The sequence below is a fragment of the Fukomys damarensis genome, unplaced genomic scaffold (genome assembly GCF_012274545.1).
Source record: "Fukomys damarensis isolate Sample0158 unplaced genomic scaffold, DMR_v1.0_HiC HiC_scaffold_20, whole genome shotgun sequence".
Taxonomy (NCBI): domain Eukaryota; kingdom Metazoa; phylum Chordata; class Mammalia; order Rodentia; family Bathyergidae; genus Fukomys; species Fukomys damarensis.
In genome coordinates, this window is record NW_022900932.1 from 16,643,373 (window position 1) to 16,662,486 (window position 19,114).

At 39.7% G+C, this 19,114-nt stretch overlaps 1 protein-coding gene across 2 annotated transcripts in view; it reads right to left on the reverse strand.

The window, feature by feature from the left end:
* Kat6b (lysine acetyltransferase 6B) overlaps positions 1 to 18,516 on the reverse strand; it is a 169,509-nt gene extending 150,993 nt beyond the window's left edge. For both annotated transcript variants that reach the window (XM_010607309.3, XM_010607319.3), the window contains exons 1-2: positions 18,445 to 18,516; positions 13,731 to 14,612 (exon numbers count right to left, since the gene is read on the reverse strand). In XM_010607309.3, the coding sequence (XP_010605611.1) occupies positions 13,731 to 14,357 (627 nt within the window). In that variant the 5' untranslated portion in view covers positions 14,358 to 14,612; positions 18,445 to 18,516. The remainder of the gene's footprint in view (positions 1 to 13,730; positions 14,613 to 18,444) is intronic.
* Between the last annotated feature and the right edge of the window lie 598 nt (positions 18,517 to 19,114).

The following is a 19,114-nucleotide window of genomic DNA, read 5'->3' on the forward strand; positions in this document are numbered from 1 at the left end:
TTTTTTTTTTTTTTTTTTGCCCAGTAACTAGAGGACTGAACTCAAAGACACAAAGTGAACTACATCTCTCACCGTTTTTTGTTTTTTTTTTATAATTTTGAAACAAGGCCTCACTAAATTGCACAGGTTGTCCTACAACTAGGATCGTGTTGCCTCAGCCTCCCAAGTAGCTGGGATTACAGGCATGGGCTGCTGTATCAGGCAAAAATAAGATTTGGGGAGGTGGAGATTTAGCTCAGTGGCTCTATGCTGGCCTTGTAAGCGCAAGGCCCTGAGTTCGGTCCCTAGTACCAAAAATAAATAAATAAGTTTTGTTTTTTTTCTTTGTCTGGTGCTAGGCAGACACTTCACTGAGCTACATTCCCAGCCTGGTCCCCAAATGTCTGCTGCATACTGACATCCCCTGTGTCTTAAGTTATTTTCTCATTGCTGAAACAAAATATCCAACACTCACAACTTAAAGAATGACTGGCTCATGGTTTCAGTCATGGTTCAGTCCATCAATGGAGAAACAGGATGGCAGTGGAGGAAAAGGTGGCTCCGTCCAAGGTGGCCAGAAAGCAGAGAGAAGAAAGGAACCAAGGACAAGAATACTCCCTTCCAGTTCACACTCCAGTGATCCTCCTCCAACCAGGCCCCAACTCCTAAAAGCACATTCAGCTCCTGAACTCATCAGTGGATGGATCTACTGATGAGCATAACACCCCCACGCCCAATCACCTTTCACACATGAGAATTTTGAAGGACATCTGAAGATGTAAACCCAAGGATCTTCAGAGTTCTAGTGCCTGGCTCCTACTTCCAACATTCAGATTTAACCAGTGTGGGCTGTGACCTGGACATCTAATTTCTCACTTCACAGGTGATTCTAATGTGCAGCAAAGTTTGGTAGCCACTGGCCCAGGCCAAATGGCCTGCTGAAGGAACAGAAGGGTAAGAGACTAGAAGAACACTCATAAACATATAAATTCAATTTGCACACACTCTCAGGAGTCTACAGACCTCCTCAACAGGGATCCCTGGACCTTAGTTTAAGAAATCCTAAACTTTATGATCTCAAAGACCTCACACAACCCTAATATTTTACTCTACATTTGAAGAGTTACCATCATACAACAGCTTTATTAATACACAACAGAGATAAGAGGTGAATTTGATGATGTTGGGATTCTACTGTAAAGCACAAACTATAATCAGTGACTTATTTTGGGATATGTATTTGGAAGAAATGAGGAAAGAGACTAGCAGCATAACCTTATTATCAGTACTATCCAAACCATTCATCCAGAGAGTTCTAGGGCCAGGGAATTAGCTCAGTGGTTCCGGTGCCTGCTTAGCAACCGCAAAGACCCAAGTTCAATCCCAAGTACCAAAAAACAAAACCAAACAAATTCAAAGATTTCTAAACACATGGGCAACTTTTATGAGGAAAAAGGTAGAGAAGAGAACCTATCATCATATCATCCTGGAAACTATGCATTAAGCAAGTTAAGTACCTTAGAATTTCCTAGAGACTTGAAATTTCAGATTACTAGTATCACCAACAGTTTCAGTAATTCTTTCTTCCCAAGAATATCATTTGGGAAAAGCCACCTTAAAAGTTTTCACACTACACATTTTAATACTCTTTTCAGTGACACCAATTATAAACACTAAAGAGGCACTTAGAGCCCTTGGCAAGGTGGCAAATGCCTATAATCCCTATGACTCTGGGAGGCAAGAGAATTCCAAGTTTGATCCCAGCCTGGGCAACTGGCAAGACCTGGTCTCAAAATACAGGAGGAAAGGGCTGGGGATTTGGCTGAATGGTTCTGCTGCCTGCCTCACAAGGGCAAGGGCCAAGTTCGATCCCTGGTACCAAAAAAAAAAAAAAAAAAAAAGGCAGAAGATGTAGTTCAGTGTGAGATCCTGGATTCAATCCCCACCATCAGGTAAATAAACAAATAAATGCACCTGGATCAAAACCCTAATGTGAAAATGACAGGCAGTGCAATACAATGGTTAAGCAGACACACCTTGAAGCCAGGATGCCTGGTTTTAAAACCTGGATCTATCCCATAACAGCCATGTGACTCTGGGCACATGTATTACCTTATGTGCCTGTTGTAAACTAAGAATGAAAAGTAGCACTACCTAAAAGACAAGTTCATGTAAAGCACTTAAAGCAGTCCCTGCCTCAAATTAAAGCATTATAAAAATATTGGTTATTCATTTTTAAAGCAAATTTCAACCATTCTTAAAATGAAGATCATTCCACTGGTCGTTTGAGAATAAACCATACAATCAACTGCTCAGCCATATGAACGTAGTTTTCTTTTTAAATTTCACATTACCATCTATAAAGTACTTCATACATTACAGTAATTCATGACTATACCACAAACAGCACAAGTGCTAGAGCTGAAAGACAGCTCCGATGCTTCCTTGGGCGAGTCACCTTCTCTGGCTCCTTTCTTTAGTTAACAACAGTACTTTCATGGAAAATTATTTTGTATATTTTAAAAGCTTAGAACACTACATGATACACAGTAAGCACCGTTTAATGTAAGTAGCTTCTTGTTTTCTATAGAGCCTTCAGATACAACATGAACTATATACACACTTCAAAAGGCACAACAGATACATGTTTTAACTATGCCTATTTGCATCTGTTATGTAACATGCATTAAGTGAGGAATTTAAATGGCCCCAGATAGGGCCGGGGATTTAGCACAGTGGTGCCACTGCCTACCTCGCAAGCCCAAGGACCAGAGTTCAATTCCTGGCACCAAAAAAAATAAATAAATAAACAAATAAATGGCCCCAGACATAAACCATGGATTTCAAAGGAATCAAGGCATTTTCCACACACACATTCAATATAAAAGAACCTAAAAAGCAGGACATGGTGGCACAGGTGTGGTGGTGCACACCAGTAATCCCAGCACTTGGGAAGCTGAGGCAGCCTGAGCTCAAGGCCAGCCTGGGCTACATAGCGAGTTCAAAGCTAGCTCAAACTACATTGTCAAAAACAAAACAAAACAGAACACCTAAAATGTGGTGCTCTGGCAAGACTACTAGGGAAGGTGAAGCAGAAAGATCACTAGTTTTGAGGCCAACCTGGTCAACTTAGTGAGACTACTTTAAATACAAAATAAAGGGTTGGCGATATAGCTCAGCACCAGGCCCTGAGTTCAATCCTTAGTACAGTACCTACTCAAAAATAGGAGTTTGGGTATGTATGTGTTTTCTCAATATTAGCTTTTTATTTCAATTTGTTTTGCAATTTTTAGAAGCTACAAAAATACATACAATTTGGACCTGATCAATGTTCTCCAAACTGCCTGAAGGCTTGTGTTCATACACTAACAAGATTTATCGCTAACAAACATGTCATGCAAAATTGAAATCAAGATATCACTCATAAAAAAAGACAATCAGTAATTCTCACATGTCAAATAAAAAAAAGATATTACACAATTTTCCAATAAAGAGGTGATTTTCTAATTTGGTATAAATGCTTTGTGAGGATGTAATTGTTGACATCTTGTTGGATTTCAGTAGCTGATGGAAAATGAGATAAGTTGGGAGGTTTACAGAAGGTCAGAGCTCATCAGATAGAAAGATCATCTTTTTTTTATCAGGCCTAGAAAGCACATTTATGGGCTGATAACTACAGTTATTCTTTAACAACTGGAACAAATGGTATTTTCAAAGCATTCCAACTAACGGCAGCTGCTATAGAAAATTCTGCTAAACCACTAGTAAAAGGAGGAAAATGAAGAATTCTAGAGGCTCCCTGACTTAATTTTGTTTTATTTTTGTGACTTTCTCCTAAGAACTGAAAAAATATAACTATCCACTTGCATGTTAGTTTTCTTTTTTAAATAAGTCATCTTATTTTTGAATTAAGGATTTACAATTAAAATAAGACATAAAATTATTCAGATGTCGGTCTTTAAAATGTCACTAAAGAGCCCATCGTACTAACCTGCCTTATGTATTTCCTCATGTACTCTGTGGGCATTTAAATAAAAGATCCTTGCCCATAGCTTTAAATGTATTTCTCAAAAAAAAGTTTTTAATATCCAAGCTAGTATTATTAAAAAACCTTAAAGCCATTACTGTCAAACCCGTTCTTCTGATGAGGGACACAAAGAGGAAGTACAGGTAGCTCCATTCCTGCTCTCCCAGACATGATTCAGGAAGTGGCAGCAAACACAGCCCAGGCCTCTTCCCTGCAGCCTCCAGCCTCCAGCCAACAGTGCACCCACAAACAGCCACTTCTTCCTTCTTAAGCAGACTCAGACTGGTACACTGTAGCTGGATACGTTCAAAGATCTACAACCCCAGTGCAAAAACGGACTTAGGAAAGAAAGATACTGAAACAGCTGTATGGCAGTGTAATGGCCTCCTAAAACTTCTGGGGCTACACAAGGTGGCGCATACCTGTACTTGCAGCACTCAGGAGGCTGAGGCAGTAGGACTGTCATGAATTTGAGCAGTCTGGGCTATATCGTGCATTCACAGCCAACCTGAACTACACAGTGAGGCCCGGTCTCAAAAAGCAAACAACTTCCAAAGCCCAGAACCTGTATGATACTTTACATGGCAAAATAAAGCCTGCAGATGTGATTAAGGACTTTGACTCTCGTATACTATAGCCTAAGCTAGCCTCGACTCACAGTCCTCTCGCATCAGCCACCTGAGTGCTGAGATTGCAAGCATATGCCACCACACGCAGTAAGAACTCTGGCATAGAAAGGTTAACTGGATTCATCAGGTGAGCCCAGAGGAATAGGAGTCATTTAGATTAGGAATCCTTTAAAAGGTAAGAGCCCATCCAGACTGCCATTAGCTGGAGAGGAGATTGGGAAGGAATGGTCACAGATGCAAAATTGCTGGAGAAAGGTGACCCTGAGTTAAAGAATGAGGGCAGCCCTCAAAGATAGAAAAATCCAAAAAACACATTCTACTAGAACTTCCAGCAAAGAATGATACCTGCTGTCACCTTGATTTTAACCCCATGGGGCTCACTGAATTCTTACCAGCAGAATGAAAACATAACAAATCTGTGTTTGTGTGATTTGTTACAGAAGCAATAAAAAATTAATATGGGTAAAGGTTACTTACATGATCTAAAGTCTATACTGATTACTTATTAATTATAAAATTAAAGCCTGTTTCTATAAAAAAAATAAAAAATAGATCTGGCCCCTGCACTTGTGAGGCAGGCAGTGAAACCAGAGCCAAATCCCCGGCCCAAATGTTTCTTATTAAAGATCATATAAAAATTACATATAGGCCAGGCGTGGTGGTACACATGCCTGTAATCCCAGCAACGCTCTTTTTGTTTTTGTTTTTAAATTATTTTCTTTTTAGGCAGGGTCTTCCTAAGTTTCCAAATTGCCCAGAATAGGCTCAACTTCATGATCTGCCTGCCTCAGTCTCCCAGAGTGCTAAAGTCCCAGCATATGACACCATAACCCTAAACAGATGATGTTCTTCAAACAGCCCACACTTTCCTACTCGAAGATCTTATTTTCTACAGCTTAATACACAACTCAAGGCTCAATGGTTAGAGGAGGGTTTTGTTGTAAGACAGAAGCGTGTGTGTGTGTGTGTGTGTGTGTGTGTGTGTGTGTGTGTGTGACAGGTCAAGTAGGACATAGGAATTATCTCTTGATACTCTTATTACTAGATTTTAGGTTTTACATTCTTTGTCACCTTGTTGCTTCTATTACCCCATACAATCTTTCTACTTTGTTGGAGATAGGGCCTTGTTGTGTAGTCCAGGCTGACCTCGAACTCACAGTAATCCTCCTGCCTCAGCTTCCCAGGTACTGAGATTATAGGCATGTGCCATGATGCCCACATCGGGCTTGTTTTCTTGAACTTACCATTCCCAGTTATGATAGGAGCCAGCAAGAAACCATGAACAACCATCAGGACTGGCCACACTGCATCCAAATCTACTAGAGAAAATGTCCAGTGCCACCTCTGGCTCAGGCCCATATTGCTCTGAACAAACATCACAGGCCACCAGACCAAGGCTCACTTCTTTCTTGGAGGCCTAGCTGCTCTCCAGGCAGCTGACTGACTTCACAGAAGAGAGTCCCATTCTTCCCTTGAACTGTGGAAGAGTCCCTGAGATCTCAAAGATCTCTTCTGAAATATCTTGTTCCCTGAATGTTAAGATTTTGCAAAGGAAAAAAAGAAACGAGAGTATACAGGGCCAAGAAATGTTGGATTAATAATGAAAGACCTCCCTCATGAGGGAAACAAGGACTGAAGTGTTTGTATACCTACAAAAATAATACTGAAGAAGAAATATTGAAGTTGTAAATAAAATTAAGTTCCTCTTCTGAAAGGCCCATCTAGCTGCAGGCAGGAAAAGGCCTAGCATGGTTTCAATGCATGCCTATGCTGTTTCTAATAGAGAAGACACAATTAAGCCAAAACATCTATGAACCAGTTAGGTTTGCTAATGAAACAAAACTGCAGCTGGTTTATCAAAGATCAAAAGTGAAACAAATTAAGAGAAAAGATGTATGAACCCAGCTGGTTTCTAAAAAATAGTGGCTAAAGACTCTTAAACCCACTTGTCAAATTAACAAATCCTTCCTGGATTGTGCTTAGACCACTGATTAGTATTTACTGTGTACCTCTGTAAAGACCAACCTCACCGTTTAGATCTTTATCATTAATTCTAAAGCTCTGTCTGTAGTTTTCACTTTGCAGATTTTTCTAAACATTACCTTTAATATAATAAAACAACAAAAAAAGGTATAGTCTACATTGTATTCTGCTAATTAAAAGGTTTGTTCAAATAAAGAAAAACAATAATAAGCAGTACGTCACTCCCTCAAGACTTCCCTGGTTCCAAGCAGAAGCACAACAGACACACTTAGCTCTCACAATATGCTGGCCAAGCCTCTTTTCCTAACATGTCCAAACTTCCCGTTCCCACCATCACTGTAGGTGCGACATAATCACCTACACACAAGTATAAACACACTTCCCTTGTGGCCTTGCTAACTCAAACTGCCACCAGCAAATGAATGACACGTCTGACTCACTTGCTAACTTGAATTTGGTAAGCCAAGTGCTATTTATTTACATACCTTGAAACATTAATAGATGAAAGAGACAAAGTACCCAAGAAGAGTCAGTTAAATGCTGGTGTGACTAGAGAACGTTAGTTTAATGTGCAGGGGTTAAGAAAATGAAATTTAGGGGTCAGGGATTTAGCTCAATGGTTCCACCACCTGCTTTGCAAGCACAAGGACCAGAGTTCAATCCCTGTACAAAAAAAAAAAAAAAAAAAAAAAAAGAAAGAAAGAAAATGAAGTTTATAAACAACAAAAGTCCTAAGTTTTATAATCAAAATATCCTACTAAAATAGTAAAACAATCACATTTCCTATATATTAGGGATAATGTACAAAAGATAAAACATAGAGAAAGAATATAGATCTCCATTTTGAGAAACATTTAAAATACACTATTTGTTAAAGTGTGAAGGGGAAGGGTAAATAAAATCTTTGCCCTTCGCGGGACAATCAAAATAAATCAGCAAATAGCATTTAACTGTTAAACAATATAAAAGACAGATTTTTCCTAGCACTAAGACTTATCACAGCCAGGCGTGATGGGGCATGCCTATAATCCCAGCACTGGGGAGGACGCTGAGGCAGAAAGATCACTTCAAATTCCAGGCCAGTCTGGGCCACATAGTGAGTTCAAGGCCAACCTGAACTACAGAGACTAAGTCTCAAAAAAAATCAAACAAAAAACCAACAGAAAAGTTTATTACAGGGGTGTTGCTTAGCATGCATAAGGTCCTGGGGTCAATCTGCAGCACTGCCAAAGAAAAAAGCAAGCATCACAAACATAGCTATTACATGACAAACACATATGTGGAATACAAGGGTAAATTCCTGAAAGCTGTTGATGTCAAAAATATATAAGATCAGCCAGGGATTTAGCTCAGCGGTTCGGTGCCCTGCCTTGCAAGCGCAAGGACCCGAGTTCAATCCCCGGTACCAAAAAAAAAAAACCAAAAAACAAACAAAAAAAATATATAAGATCTACTAAGTAACATTCACTCAACCAATCAAATATCCTCTGACATAATGTTTCTACTTTCCCTGAAATCTGTTTCGTGGGAAGTCTAGACAAGTCCTATCTTGAAAACAGCTCTGAATTGGAGCAAGCAGTCATGCTTCAGTGCAGCAAAAAGCCTCAGCCGCTCATTTCATCTTCCCTGACCCAACCAGCTAGCTGGAGACAGTCCTGGTGCTTTCTCCACAATGCCTCAACAACTGGTACTACCTGCTCATAAAAGCGGCCCTCAGACACTGCGTGCTTCTGAAGAACTTCTGAGGCTTAATTACAAGAAAAACATGAACTACAATTTTTTCCTTCCCTGACCCTGGAACAGCAAGCAGTTTTGATCTACCTAGTCTTTCACATTATAATAGGCTTCTATTTGACTTTAGTGATTCTAAAACCGATTTTTATCCACACCAGTTCCAAATTTCAGGTTATTTTGAAGAGTGTATATTTTATCGAAATATTTAGGGCTTTATCCAACTTTTAGCTGAATATACAGAACTTTGGGCTGTGACATCTTCAGTACAAAGGACACCAAATCAAGGGAACAGGAAGAAGTCAACAGAGAGGACAAGACCTGGATTCTTTACAATTAGCATATAAAAAACACACATTTCTGCCAAAAAAGACCCAAAGTTGTCTGAGACCACAGATGATTCCCCTAGGACCGAAGGACTCTGCCACAACACAATGAACAAGTGAACAGTCCCACACAAACTCCAAGCTATTAGAAAAGTCTCAGAGACACAAGACACGGGTCTGTTCTACAACAGGAATGCCATGGGACTGGAGGAAAGGACAGAGAGATCGAGGAAAGGAAAAGTCTAAAAATGAAGTTCTCAATGGCACTTACACAACACAAAAAACTGATTAATGAAGGATGTCCACGATCTTCTTCTACTGAGGGAAACAATGCCCTTAACAGTCCCAGAAATTCCAATTAAAAGGGCTAAGGGACCAATAAAAAAAAAAAAAAATCAACTGAATAAACCAAGACTATGACGAGTGATTTTTATCATAGTTGTTTTAATCAACAGTATCACTGTTTTTACTATTATGTTTGAATATTTTTGCAAGTCAATTTTTTTTTGGTGGTGTTGGGGAATGAACCCAGGGTGTCTCTCATAGGTAATGGCTCTATTATTTGTCCCACATCAGCTAAGACTACAAGCCCAACAGCCTTTGTGAGTTTTGACTACACCTATTTCATCTCTTTAAGAGAAAAACATCAAAGTCCTATTTGATATGAGATGCCCCACCCTCCAATGATACCAGCTTAAAATGAGAGATCCCTACCTAAGAATATATCAACATTTGATACTTGGGGGAGATATTCAATAAAGCGAGTAGCAAAAAATCTGCTTAAAATTGAACTAAACTGATTTTATAAAAATGCTAAAGACCAAATATTCAAATGGAAATCTTTCTGCTTCAAAGTATGTGGTGATAAGTGAAGTCTTGCTTAAAATATTTGACTTTCTAAAGTCCTCATAATCTGACCTAATTGAGCTTTACCACTTTTAAGGAGAAACACTAATACTATCCTTTAGGAGATCCCTCACCAAGTCAAAGATGAAGTTTTATCTTTGGTGGTTTAATTCATTTCCATATCACCTCACTAGAAAGAGCTTTCTTAAATAAATACAAAGAATTATGCTAAGGAGCCACTGTAGTAATACCCAATTTGAATTCTAGATGATCTTAAGATGTGCAATTACATTTCAGAAAGAAGGGTTCTTCCATTTTAACTTACACTGTATTTCTCCTAGCAGTCATGAGTTGGAATGATGATGATGTTAAATCTAACTAGACACAGATTTACTACTCGCCCTACTGCATCCCCATCTTGCTAATATTATAAATAGTACCTGCTTTTAAAACTGTAATAAGCTCACCGCGACCATCAAATTTAAAATGCTGGAAATCTATTTGTTGGGGGAAACTGCTCCTAACCATTTGAAGAACTGAAGAGACTTCCTGAACATATAAAGCCACCCTGGTGGGCCGGCAAACTGCCCTGCAGAAAGAGCTGGAGCCGTACTGTCCTGGAATCTTGGCTTCCCAACCTACCAGCTCTCCAAGTGACCTCAGGGAAATTGCTTAAGCTTTGGGCCTCTGTTTTTTATCTGTAAAGATAATAATCTTCCTCTCTCATAGTTACTGTGATGCGTCAAAGAGATAATAAATGTAAAGCACTTGGAATAGTGTCAGCATTGAATACTTAAAAACATTAGTTATTATTTTTACCATTTTATTTTCTTTTACAAGTAAATGCAACTACTCAACAAAAGTAACCAGAATAACAAACAGCTTCTCCCCATCTCTGAACACATGCCATTTATATCATAAACATCCTCCCATACATAATGCACTCTGTAACTTGTAGCACATCAACAATAATGACAATTCAATCCCTGACACCAAAAAGGAAAAAAAAAAGGTGACAACCTCAAATTAGAGGTCCTACAGCACAAAACTGCTAAGTTTAGCCAGTACATACATAGGTCCAAGTTCAGCAGCCCAAGCAAAAGTCAATAGCATATTATGGCTTGAATATGAGAAACAATTTGTAACTGTACAAAAAATATTCACACTGCCAGGCGCAGTGATGCACACCAATAATTCAGCTATTCAGGAGGCTAAAGCCAGAGAATCCCAAGTTTGAAGCAGGCCTAAGCAAATTACCAAGATGATTATGTCTCTACTCCTAGCACTCAGGCTGAAGCAGGAGGCTGCAAGGTTCAAGGCCATCTTGGGATACACAGCAAGTCCAAGGCCAGCCCTGAGCTATGCAGTGAGACCTTATCTGAAAAAAACAAAAAACAGCATGGTAGCACATGCCTATAATTGCAGCACTTTGAGCAGCTAAAGCAGGAAGACAAAAAGTTCAAGCCTGGTCTGGGCAACTTAGCAAGTCTGCCTCAAAACAAAAAATTTTAAAAAGGCTAGGGATATATTTCTGTGTAAAGGCCCTGGGTTCGATCCCCAGTACCACAAAAAAAAAAAGAGAATGGGGGAAGCGGGTGTTAGGGGTGTAGTTCAGCACTCTCTGGGTTCAATGCCCAGCACCATCAAACAAAAAAGAATTCACATTGGCTATCTGATATTATAGATCCCTTCTAATAATTTGATAAAGCTATAAACCCTGACTTAGAAAACATGGAGACACTCACCTGACTTCATGTGAATTCACTTTCATGGGATATGTGGGCCACCTACCCAAGTTTATTCATGGATTTCAGGTTAAGAATTACTATTACAGGGGGCCGGGGATTTAGCTCAGAGGTTTCGCCACTTGCCTCGAAAGCGCAAGGGACACGAGTTCAATCCCCAGTACCAAAACAAAACAAGAATTACTATTACATTTGCTTAGTGGGCTTACTTTATCACTTTGTTTTGTTTTGTTTTGTTGAGACAAAGTCTCACTATACAACTTAGGCTTGGCCTTGAAATTCATTATCCTCTTATCTCAGGCTCCCAAAATTACCACTCAATCTCAAATGGCAATATGTTATGATGTAGTTTAATCAAATTTTACAAGGAAAAATACTGCTGTTATATACAAGTAGCCATGCATGTGTTGCAAGGCATGGTGTTGCAAGCCTGTAATCCCAGCACTTGGGAAGCCCAGGCAGGAGGCTCACCATGAGTTCAAGGCTAACCTGGTCTACATAGTAAGTTTAAGGCCAGCGGGAACTACAAAGTGAGATCCTGTCTCAACAGACAAAAAAAAGGGTAAATATATACAACACAAATATGTTGCTAAACTGGCTTGAAATGATTTTTATTTATTTTTATTTGTTCTTTGTAAACAATTATAATTACTCGATATAACATCTCCAAATTACATAAAGTAAAACTTCTAGGACATGTTTTCTCAGCTTCCCTTGTTAAATGATGGTGCTAACTGGACATTTTAAAGATCATAAAAAGAGCAGTTGCAATTGCATGCTAAGCAATAAATTACTGTTCTCCACCCTGGACACTTTCAGATATGAATTTCCCTTTAGACTAAAAATAGTCTGTACAGATGCTATCTGAAAAAAATATGAAAAGGTTGGCAAGAAAAGATGGGCAAGGGTAAGAGAAGGATGGGAAAGGCACTATGGAGAATCTGTAATAGCTCTTCTCACAATGAAAATATCCCCAGGATAATAAAATTATTAAAACATACCACTAAATCGGTTAAAGTGCCTGAATGAGTCCACATGCCGGACAATTATAAACTGGCATACCTTAGGATAATATTTTTTTAAAACAAAGATATCCGGGCTGGGGATTTAGCTCAGTGGTTCCAGCGTCTGCCTCGCAAGCTCAAGGACCCCATCAATTCCCAGCACCAAAAAGGAAAAAAAATATCCCTACTTACTAAGAAATAGCTCTATATTCCTTAAGGAATTTCCTTAGGGTATATATAAGCTTTTATAAAAATATTTAAAGAAAAACAAAAGTGCCTAACATGACTGTGTCAGACACAGGAATTACGAAGTAACTCATTTTCTTTTTTTCTAAGCAAGTGTTATTAAGAAGATAACTTCACAGGTTTATCTATTTCTTTATGCCCATATTCTCCCACAGGGAACTGGGCATTGGTTACACAAACACAGCATTCATCAACTGATTATGAAACAAACATTGTGAAACACTAATGAGATACAAATACAGTTCAGGAAGAAATTCTAGGCTTTAGATGAGTTTGTGGAGGGGCAGGCCACCTTATCCTAGCCGGGTTCTAGAGCAAGTCTCCTACTACTTGAAGCTCAGAGAAGCTAAACAGAGCCCAGCTCAGGGTGTGAGGCATCCAGAGAGGAAAAGCAACCATGAGGAGCACAGCTTTCCCTAACACTTGTGTTCCCTAACACTTATCCTTTCTAAGACTGCAGTTCGATAACCACTTTTTCTACCACCGTGGCTAAATAGTTTACAAGATGATATATGAACAGATGTCAAGGCCCGCACTGCCCAAAGGACAAACCCCAAAGCTGGAGGGTCTGAATGATGAACAATTAACTGCTGATCTACTTTGGTTCTAGTTGGAAAGATAATTTCAACAGCTGTGAGACAAAAGAAAAACCCTACTCAACCAAGGACTTAAAAAGCGTAACAGTTCTAGTAACAGTTCTATCTCTAATGCTACAGAAATAACCTAAAACCCAAGAATAAAAGAAAAGACACTGTAGGACACAAAATAAACATTCACCTACTGAGAACTAGGCAATAAAGGACACTAAGTGGAAACAGGAGGAATTTATGCCACATATTAAAACAAATTCAGTATTAAAAACAAGTCTGGAGATTCCTCTCTGAAAATAATAATGAAAGAAAAATATACAATGGCCTTTCTTAGGTTTCTGAAATCCATGACCAGCCTTGGGGCAGGAGGACTAAATTATCCATCCTGGTCGCTTCCAGCACTCACTAATTAGCGTTAGTCATCACTTTTACCTCGTGGCCACCAGTAAGGAAGTTCTCGATACACTGTGGAGCAATGCGCACATCTTAAAATATAAAAGCTTGCTTTGACGCACACTATTTTATTTTTCTCAAAAGTCACCCAGATCTTTTGTCCATAGGAAAATGACAACATGAGAGTCAAGAGCGAAGTCCGAAAAGTACAAGATCGTCCTCCTCACTTACCTGGTCTTTCTCGTGGGGGAGGAGGCTGACCGGCGGGAGCGAGGACGGCAAAGCGCTGGGGTACTGGGGTGCCACCTTGGCCTTGCCATCTAAGCCCCCGTAGTTGACCCTGTACTGCGGCCCTTCCTTCAGCAGCCTCCCGTTGTTCACAGCGCGCTTGGCACCCAGGCGCAGGCGCTGCTGAAAGGCCGGGTTGGTGGTGGTGCTGGAGAGATCACTCTGACTTCTCAGATACTTCTCGATGTTCTTCAAGGAGGAGCCATTTGGCTCCTCCAGTCCTTCAATTGCTCTCCTTAAAAGTTTATTCCAATCTACATTGCGGAGATCATTACATGATCCTCTCGACCCCTTGGCTGACTTCGGAAAAGTGCCCGGTTTAACCGCTGAGAAGCGCCCAGGGTTGTCCGGGTCCTTGTAGGAGGCAAGGCCTTTGTTGGTGACTCTGAGTACGGAGCCATCCTGAACGCTGAGCTCCAGCTGTTCAGAGACGGTCTTCTTATCTAACCCATGGGAGGCGCTGACCGCATGGCAGATTCTCTCTTCAGAGGGCCTTTGCTTTTGCTTTTTGATTTTCTGTATAGCTTCAAGAATCCACTCTGTATAAAGTGGGTTTGCAAGTTTTACCATGGTTGACAAATGACTTCTTCAACACAAAAGTTACCCATAGAGGTTCTCCTTGTATTTAACAGAACTTGCACATTTGAAAGTCTTTTACAATTCAACAAATGGGCAGAGTATTCCAGACCATATTAAGCAACACCTTAAAAACATCCATCCTTAAGAGATTCACAAGAGGACAAACAGGAGGAGAGAGTTGTCTTGTTTTACCAACAGGAAGGACTGCATTCAAGTGAAGAACATCTTTCACTAGGAAACCAAGACCTTAAAGGATAAAAAGGAGAGAAAATACTCTTAATAATGGAACTCTTCCAAATAAAGATTTCTTGGTATTAGTTTTCCAGATGCAAAATGACCATACAAGTAATGACAGGCTGGCACTGTGTAACATAGCCACAGTGACTGTATTTTCTTACCAGAAATTGGGTCATGGTCTAAGAAGGAATTTTTTTTCAAGAATTTTTCATTTATTTACGTGAAAATCATGTAAGATAACATCTAAATTATATAGTTAATGGATTGTCTATTGAAATTAATAAATTATGCCAGTACATTAACATGTATTGGTTTTCACAACATAAAATCAACAATAAAAATCCAATGTGAGCCAGGCATTGTGGCCTGTAATCCCAGCACTCAGGAGGCTGAGGCAGGAAGATTGCCTTCAATTCGAGGCCAGCCGGGGCTACACTGTGAGTTCAAGACCAGGCTGAATTACATAGCAAGACCTTGTCTCAAAAAAAAAAATCTTGGAGCTAAAAAAATCAATAGGGGTTGGAGGGAGGGCAGGGGTATGGGGAAAAAATGAGAAGCAAGATCTGTCATGTCAAGGTACAAAATCCCAATGAAAAATGTAACTGTACTGTATACTTAAAAAGTACCAATAGGGGCCAGGGATTTAGCTCAGTGGTTCCAGTGTCTGATTTGCAAGTGCAAGGACCCGAGTTCAATCCCAGGTACCAAAAAACAAAACAAAACAAAAAGTATCAATAAACTCAATAAGATTAAAAAAAAAGCAATAGGGATTTAGTTCAGTGGTTTCAGCACCTGCCCTGCAAGCACAAGGACCCAAGTTCAACCGCTGGTACCGAGAGGCAAAAAAAAAAGCAATAATCCTACTTTCATCTAAGTATTGTTATTTTGCAAGTGTCACACATTACAAAATTTCCCACCTAACCACTTTTCTTTTTTTCAGCGCTGACAGTCAAACTCAGGGACTCACACATGCTAGGCAAAAGCTCTATCAGCGAGCTACACCCTCTAGTCCCAAACTCACCCTTCTATGGAATCAGATCCTCTTATGCCTACACATAGGGTCTGTGATACATCTGACCCACAGGCATGAGAACTGAAATGAATACAGAAACGTGACACGTGGACTTTAAATAATGCAGCACTCTGGTTATCTTAGTATCCAGTCAAGAGTTCAGTGGGCAGCTCCATCCAAGTCCCTACAGTTTGCTCCAGTGGGGTGGTGGGGAGCTCTGAGAGATCCAGGGACCAAGAGCAAAGGCCCTGGCCTCAGAACTGCACCCGACCTGGGCTCCAATCTTGTTCTCCAGTGACAATGCCCACAGTTTCACTGCTTACAGTGTGCTCACTTGTTGTGTACTCTTCAGGACAATTTGAGCGGTAAGGAGGCTCAGAGGAAGGCGGAATTAACCGAGATAACAGCCCATAGCAGCCTTAAAGCTGAGGGCATATTTACAGCACTGCCCTCCCCTGAGCCTGAACATGCTAGCTGGCTCTTCATGTGAGGAGAGACGGGAACAGGACAGCCACAGGGGAGACTCACAGAAAGTCACTAAGTCTCTGTCACTCTGCTCGCAAGGCAAGGCTAGTGCAGTAGCCTCCATCTACAGGAGATGCACGCCAATCTGAGACCACTCCTGAGACCACAAGGAATCTCAGACTCTTTTGTACTATACTGTTCTCTCCTAATCATAAGCACAAAAGTAAATTTTGTAAATTAGGTACTGCAAGTGATTTAACAACGCAGTAGTTCATAAAATGATTATAACAATATACTGTAATAAAAATTATTTAAAATTTATGAACTAGCCAGGCATGGTGGTTCACTTCTTTAATTAAGAGCAAACTGTGAGGCTGAGGCAGGAGAGTTGCAAGTTTGAACACAGTCTGGGCAACTTAACAACTTAATGAGACCCTGCCTCAAAATTTCAAAAATAAAAAGAATGCAGAATCAGGGCCAGAGATTTGGCTTGGAGGTTCCACCGCCTGCCTCGCAAGCACAAGGGTCTGACCTTGATTCCTGGTACCAAAAAGTAAATAAAATGCAGAATCCAGCTCAATACAAAGGCCCTGAGTTCAATTTTCAGTACCCCCCCAAAAAAAGTATATAAGTGAATTATTTATTTCTGAAATTTTCCATTTAATATTTTTTGGGACTAGTGGTCTGCCATGAGTTCAAAGCAAACTACTAGTAAATGAAACTATAGAAAGCAAAACCATGGGTAGGGGAATTATTGAGAGGACGAAGTAAACACAGTGTCTAAAACTGAGCAGCCAATAAGCACTTCTACCAAGCATAATCTCTAAGGCTGGGGATTTAGCTCAACAGAGCTGGGGCTTTAGCTCAGTGGTGCCACTGCCTGCCTCATTCTGAGTTTGATCCCCTGTATCAAAAACAAAAAAATTAATAAACACAATCTCTAAACACTTTAAAAATATTTCATAGAATAAAAGATAAAAGCTATTTGTGGTTATCTACGGAGATAAGAATACACCTACTACTTTTTAAAATATTTTCACCAAAAAAACACTTTGGCCGGATAAGACAGGCTTTCAAATACTTGAAACATTATCTTTCAAAAACCACTTACAAGCTGGGTGTGGTAACGCATACCTATAATCCCAGCACTCAGGAGGCTGAAGCAGGAGGGACCCCTGTGAGTTCAAGGCCAGCATGGGCTACAAAGTGAGATGCTGTCTCCAAAAAAAAAAGAAAAAACTAACAGCTTTGCATGGCAGACCATGATCTCAGCACTAGGGAGACTGAGACAGAATCGTGTGTTCAAGGTCTGTCTGGGATACACTGTAAATTCAAGGACAGCCTAAGCTACACAGTGAGTCTATGTCTCAAAAGCAAACAGCACCCAAGCCTACTCTACCACCAGCTCCAGCTACTAAACTGCTAACATCTGACCTCCCTGACCCTTCCATGTCATAGTCTCCCAGCACTGGGTACTTAACTAGGTTGCTTACTACTCTGTCTAATGTTTATTCTAAAATCTAGTAGTCCAAGCCTTATTCAATTATAAATTCAATCTCAAATTGCAGGAATGTCCTTACCAGCCCTGCCACACTGGCTATGCTCAGGACGTAGTCCAACTATAAAAAATGCCCAGATATGTTTTCAAAACTGCTGTCAAAATGAATCTTCCCAGCCTTCCCTTTTACAAGTTTAAATGCTGGGATTTAAAGTTTATTAAAGTACAATTTCATCTTGTTGCTTTGAGTCTATCTTCCAACCTGCTAAAGATTGTTTTGAATCTTGATTCTGTCATCAATGTCATCTGCAAATCTAATAAGCACTCCCTTTTGTGTCATTATATAAATCACTGACAAAAATGTTAGGCTTGGAACACAGTGTGTTTAGGAATGAAGCTGCTGGCTTTCGCTGTGCAACCACTGTCAGGATAGAACACAGGAATCGTTCTGTGTCAATAAGTTTAGAGCAGGAAACTGATCTCTCCAAAGTAAAATGGTTTGGCACAAGTTCATCAGAAGGCATTTCACTGTATCCAAGTAATTATTTCACCTTTCATCATTTATTCAGGATGAATCACAACTAATTCAATTTGATTGCACAAAATACAACTTCAGGAAGCAAGAGAAGAGGTCATAGGAAAATGTCCAATATTGCAGTTGCCTTTGGACACTTTGGTTACACAAGCAAATGGGCATACATTAAAATAAAACATTTCATAATTAATAAATACCCGAAATGTACCTTTATGACAAGTTTTTACCACAGTCTGTATCCACAATCAAAATAATCTTTCATATCCATTACTGACACATTTCAGTAAGACTGACATTTTATATCTTAAAAATGTAATAAAAGGGAAAATACCAGAATTGGAACTCCAAACGTTTTTAACAGTCTGTGACAAAAGTGAAGATTGTCCAGGTCTTCAGGCAAGTCTGTCAAAAGAAAAAGAGTAAATATTTACTTGGGCAGAGCGACAACTCTAATTCAGCAACAATCTACAGAGGTCTCCAATTATTATAAACAAGTACAAACAACTCCCTACTAATACTCTACAACTAATAAAAACAGCTGCAATGTGCTGATCAATACATTTGGTAGTACATTAATTCCTTCAAACCACTGAAGTATATTTATAAACACAGAATTCAGGACAGTAAATAAACCCCCAAGGAAAGCACCCAAAGAAGTAAATTTCACTTTTTTTTTTTTCCACAATACTAGCCATTGAACGCAGGGCCTGGTACTAAATAAACTACATCTCCCATCCTTTTTTATTTTTTTATTTTGAGATAAGTTATCCCTAAGTTGCATAGGCTGGGCTTGAACTTGAGATCTTCCTGCTGAGGGCTAATTTCAATTTTTAAGCCAGATCTGTCCTCCACATTTTATTTGTTCACAAAGCATCACCATAAAAACATGCAAGAGTCAAGAATGTGCATGTCATCCCTGCTCAAAGGCAATGCTAAACTCCACATATTCCAATTTGCATATGTGTTGCTGAAGCAACTATGCGTTGCCCAAATTTTAAAAA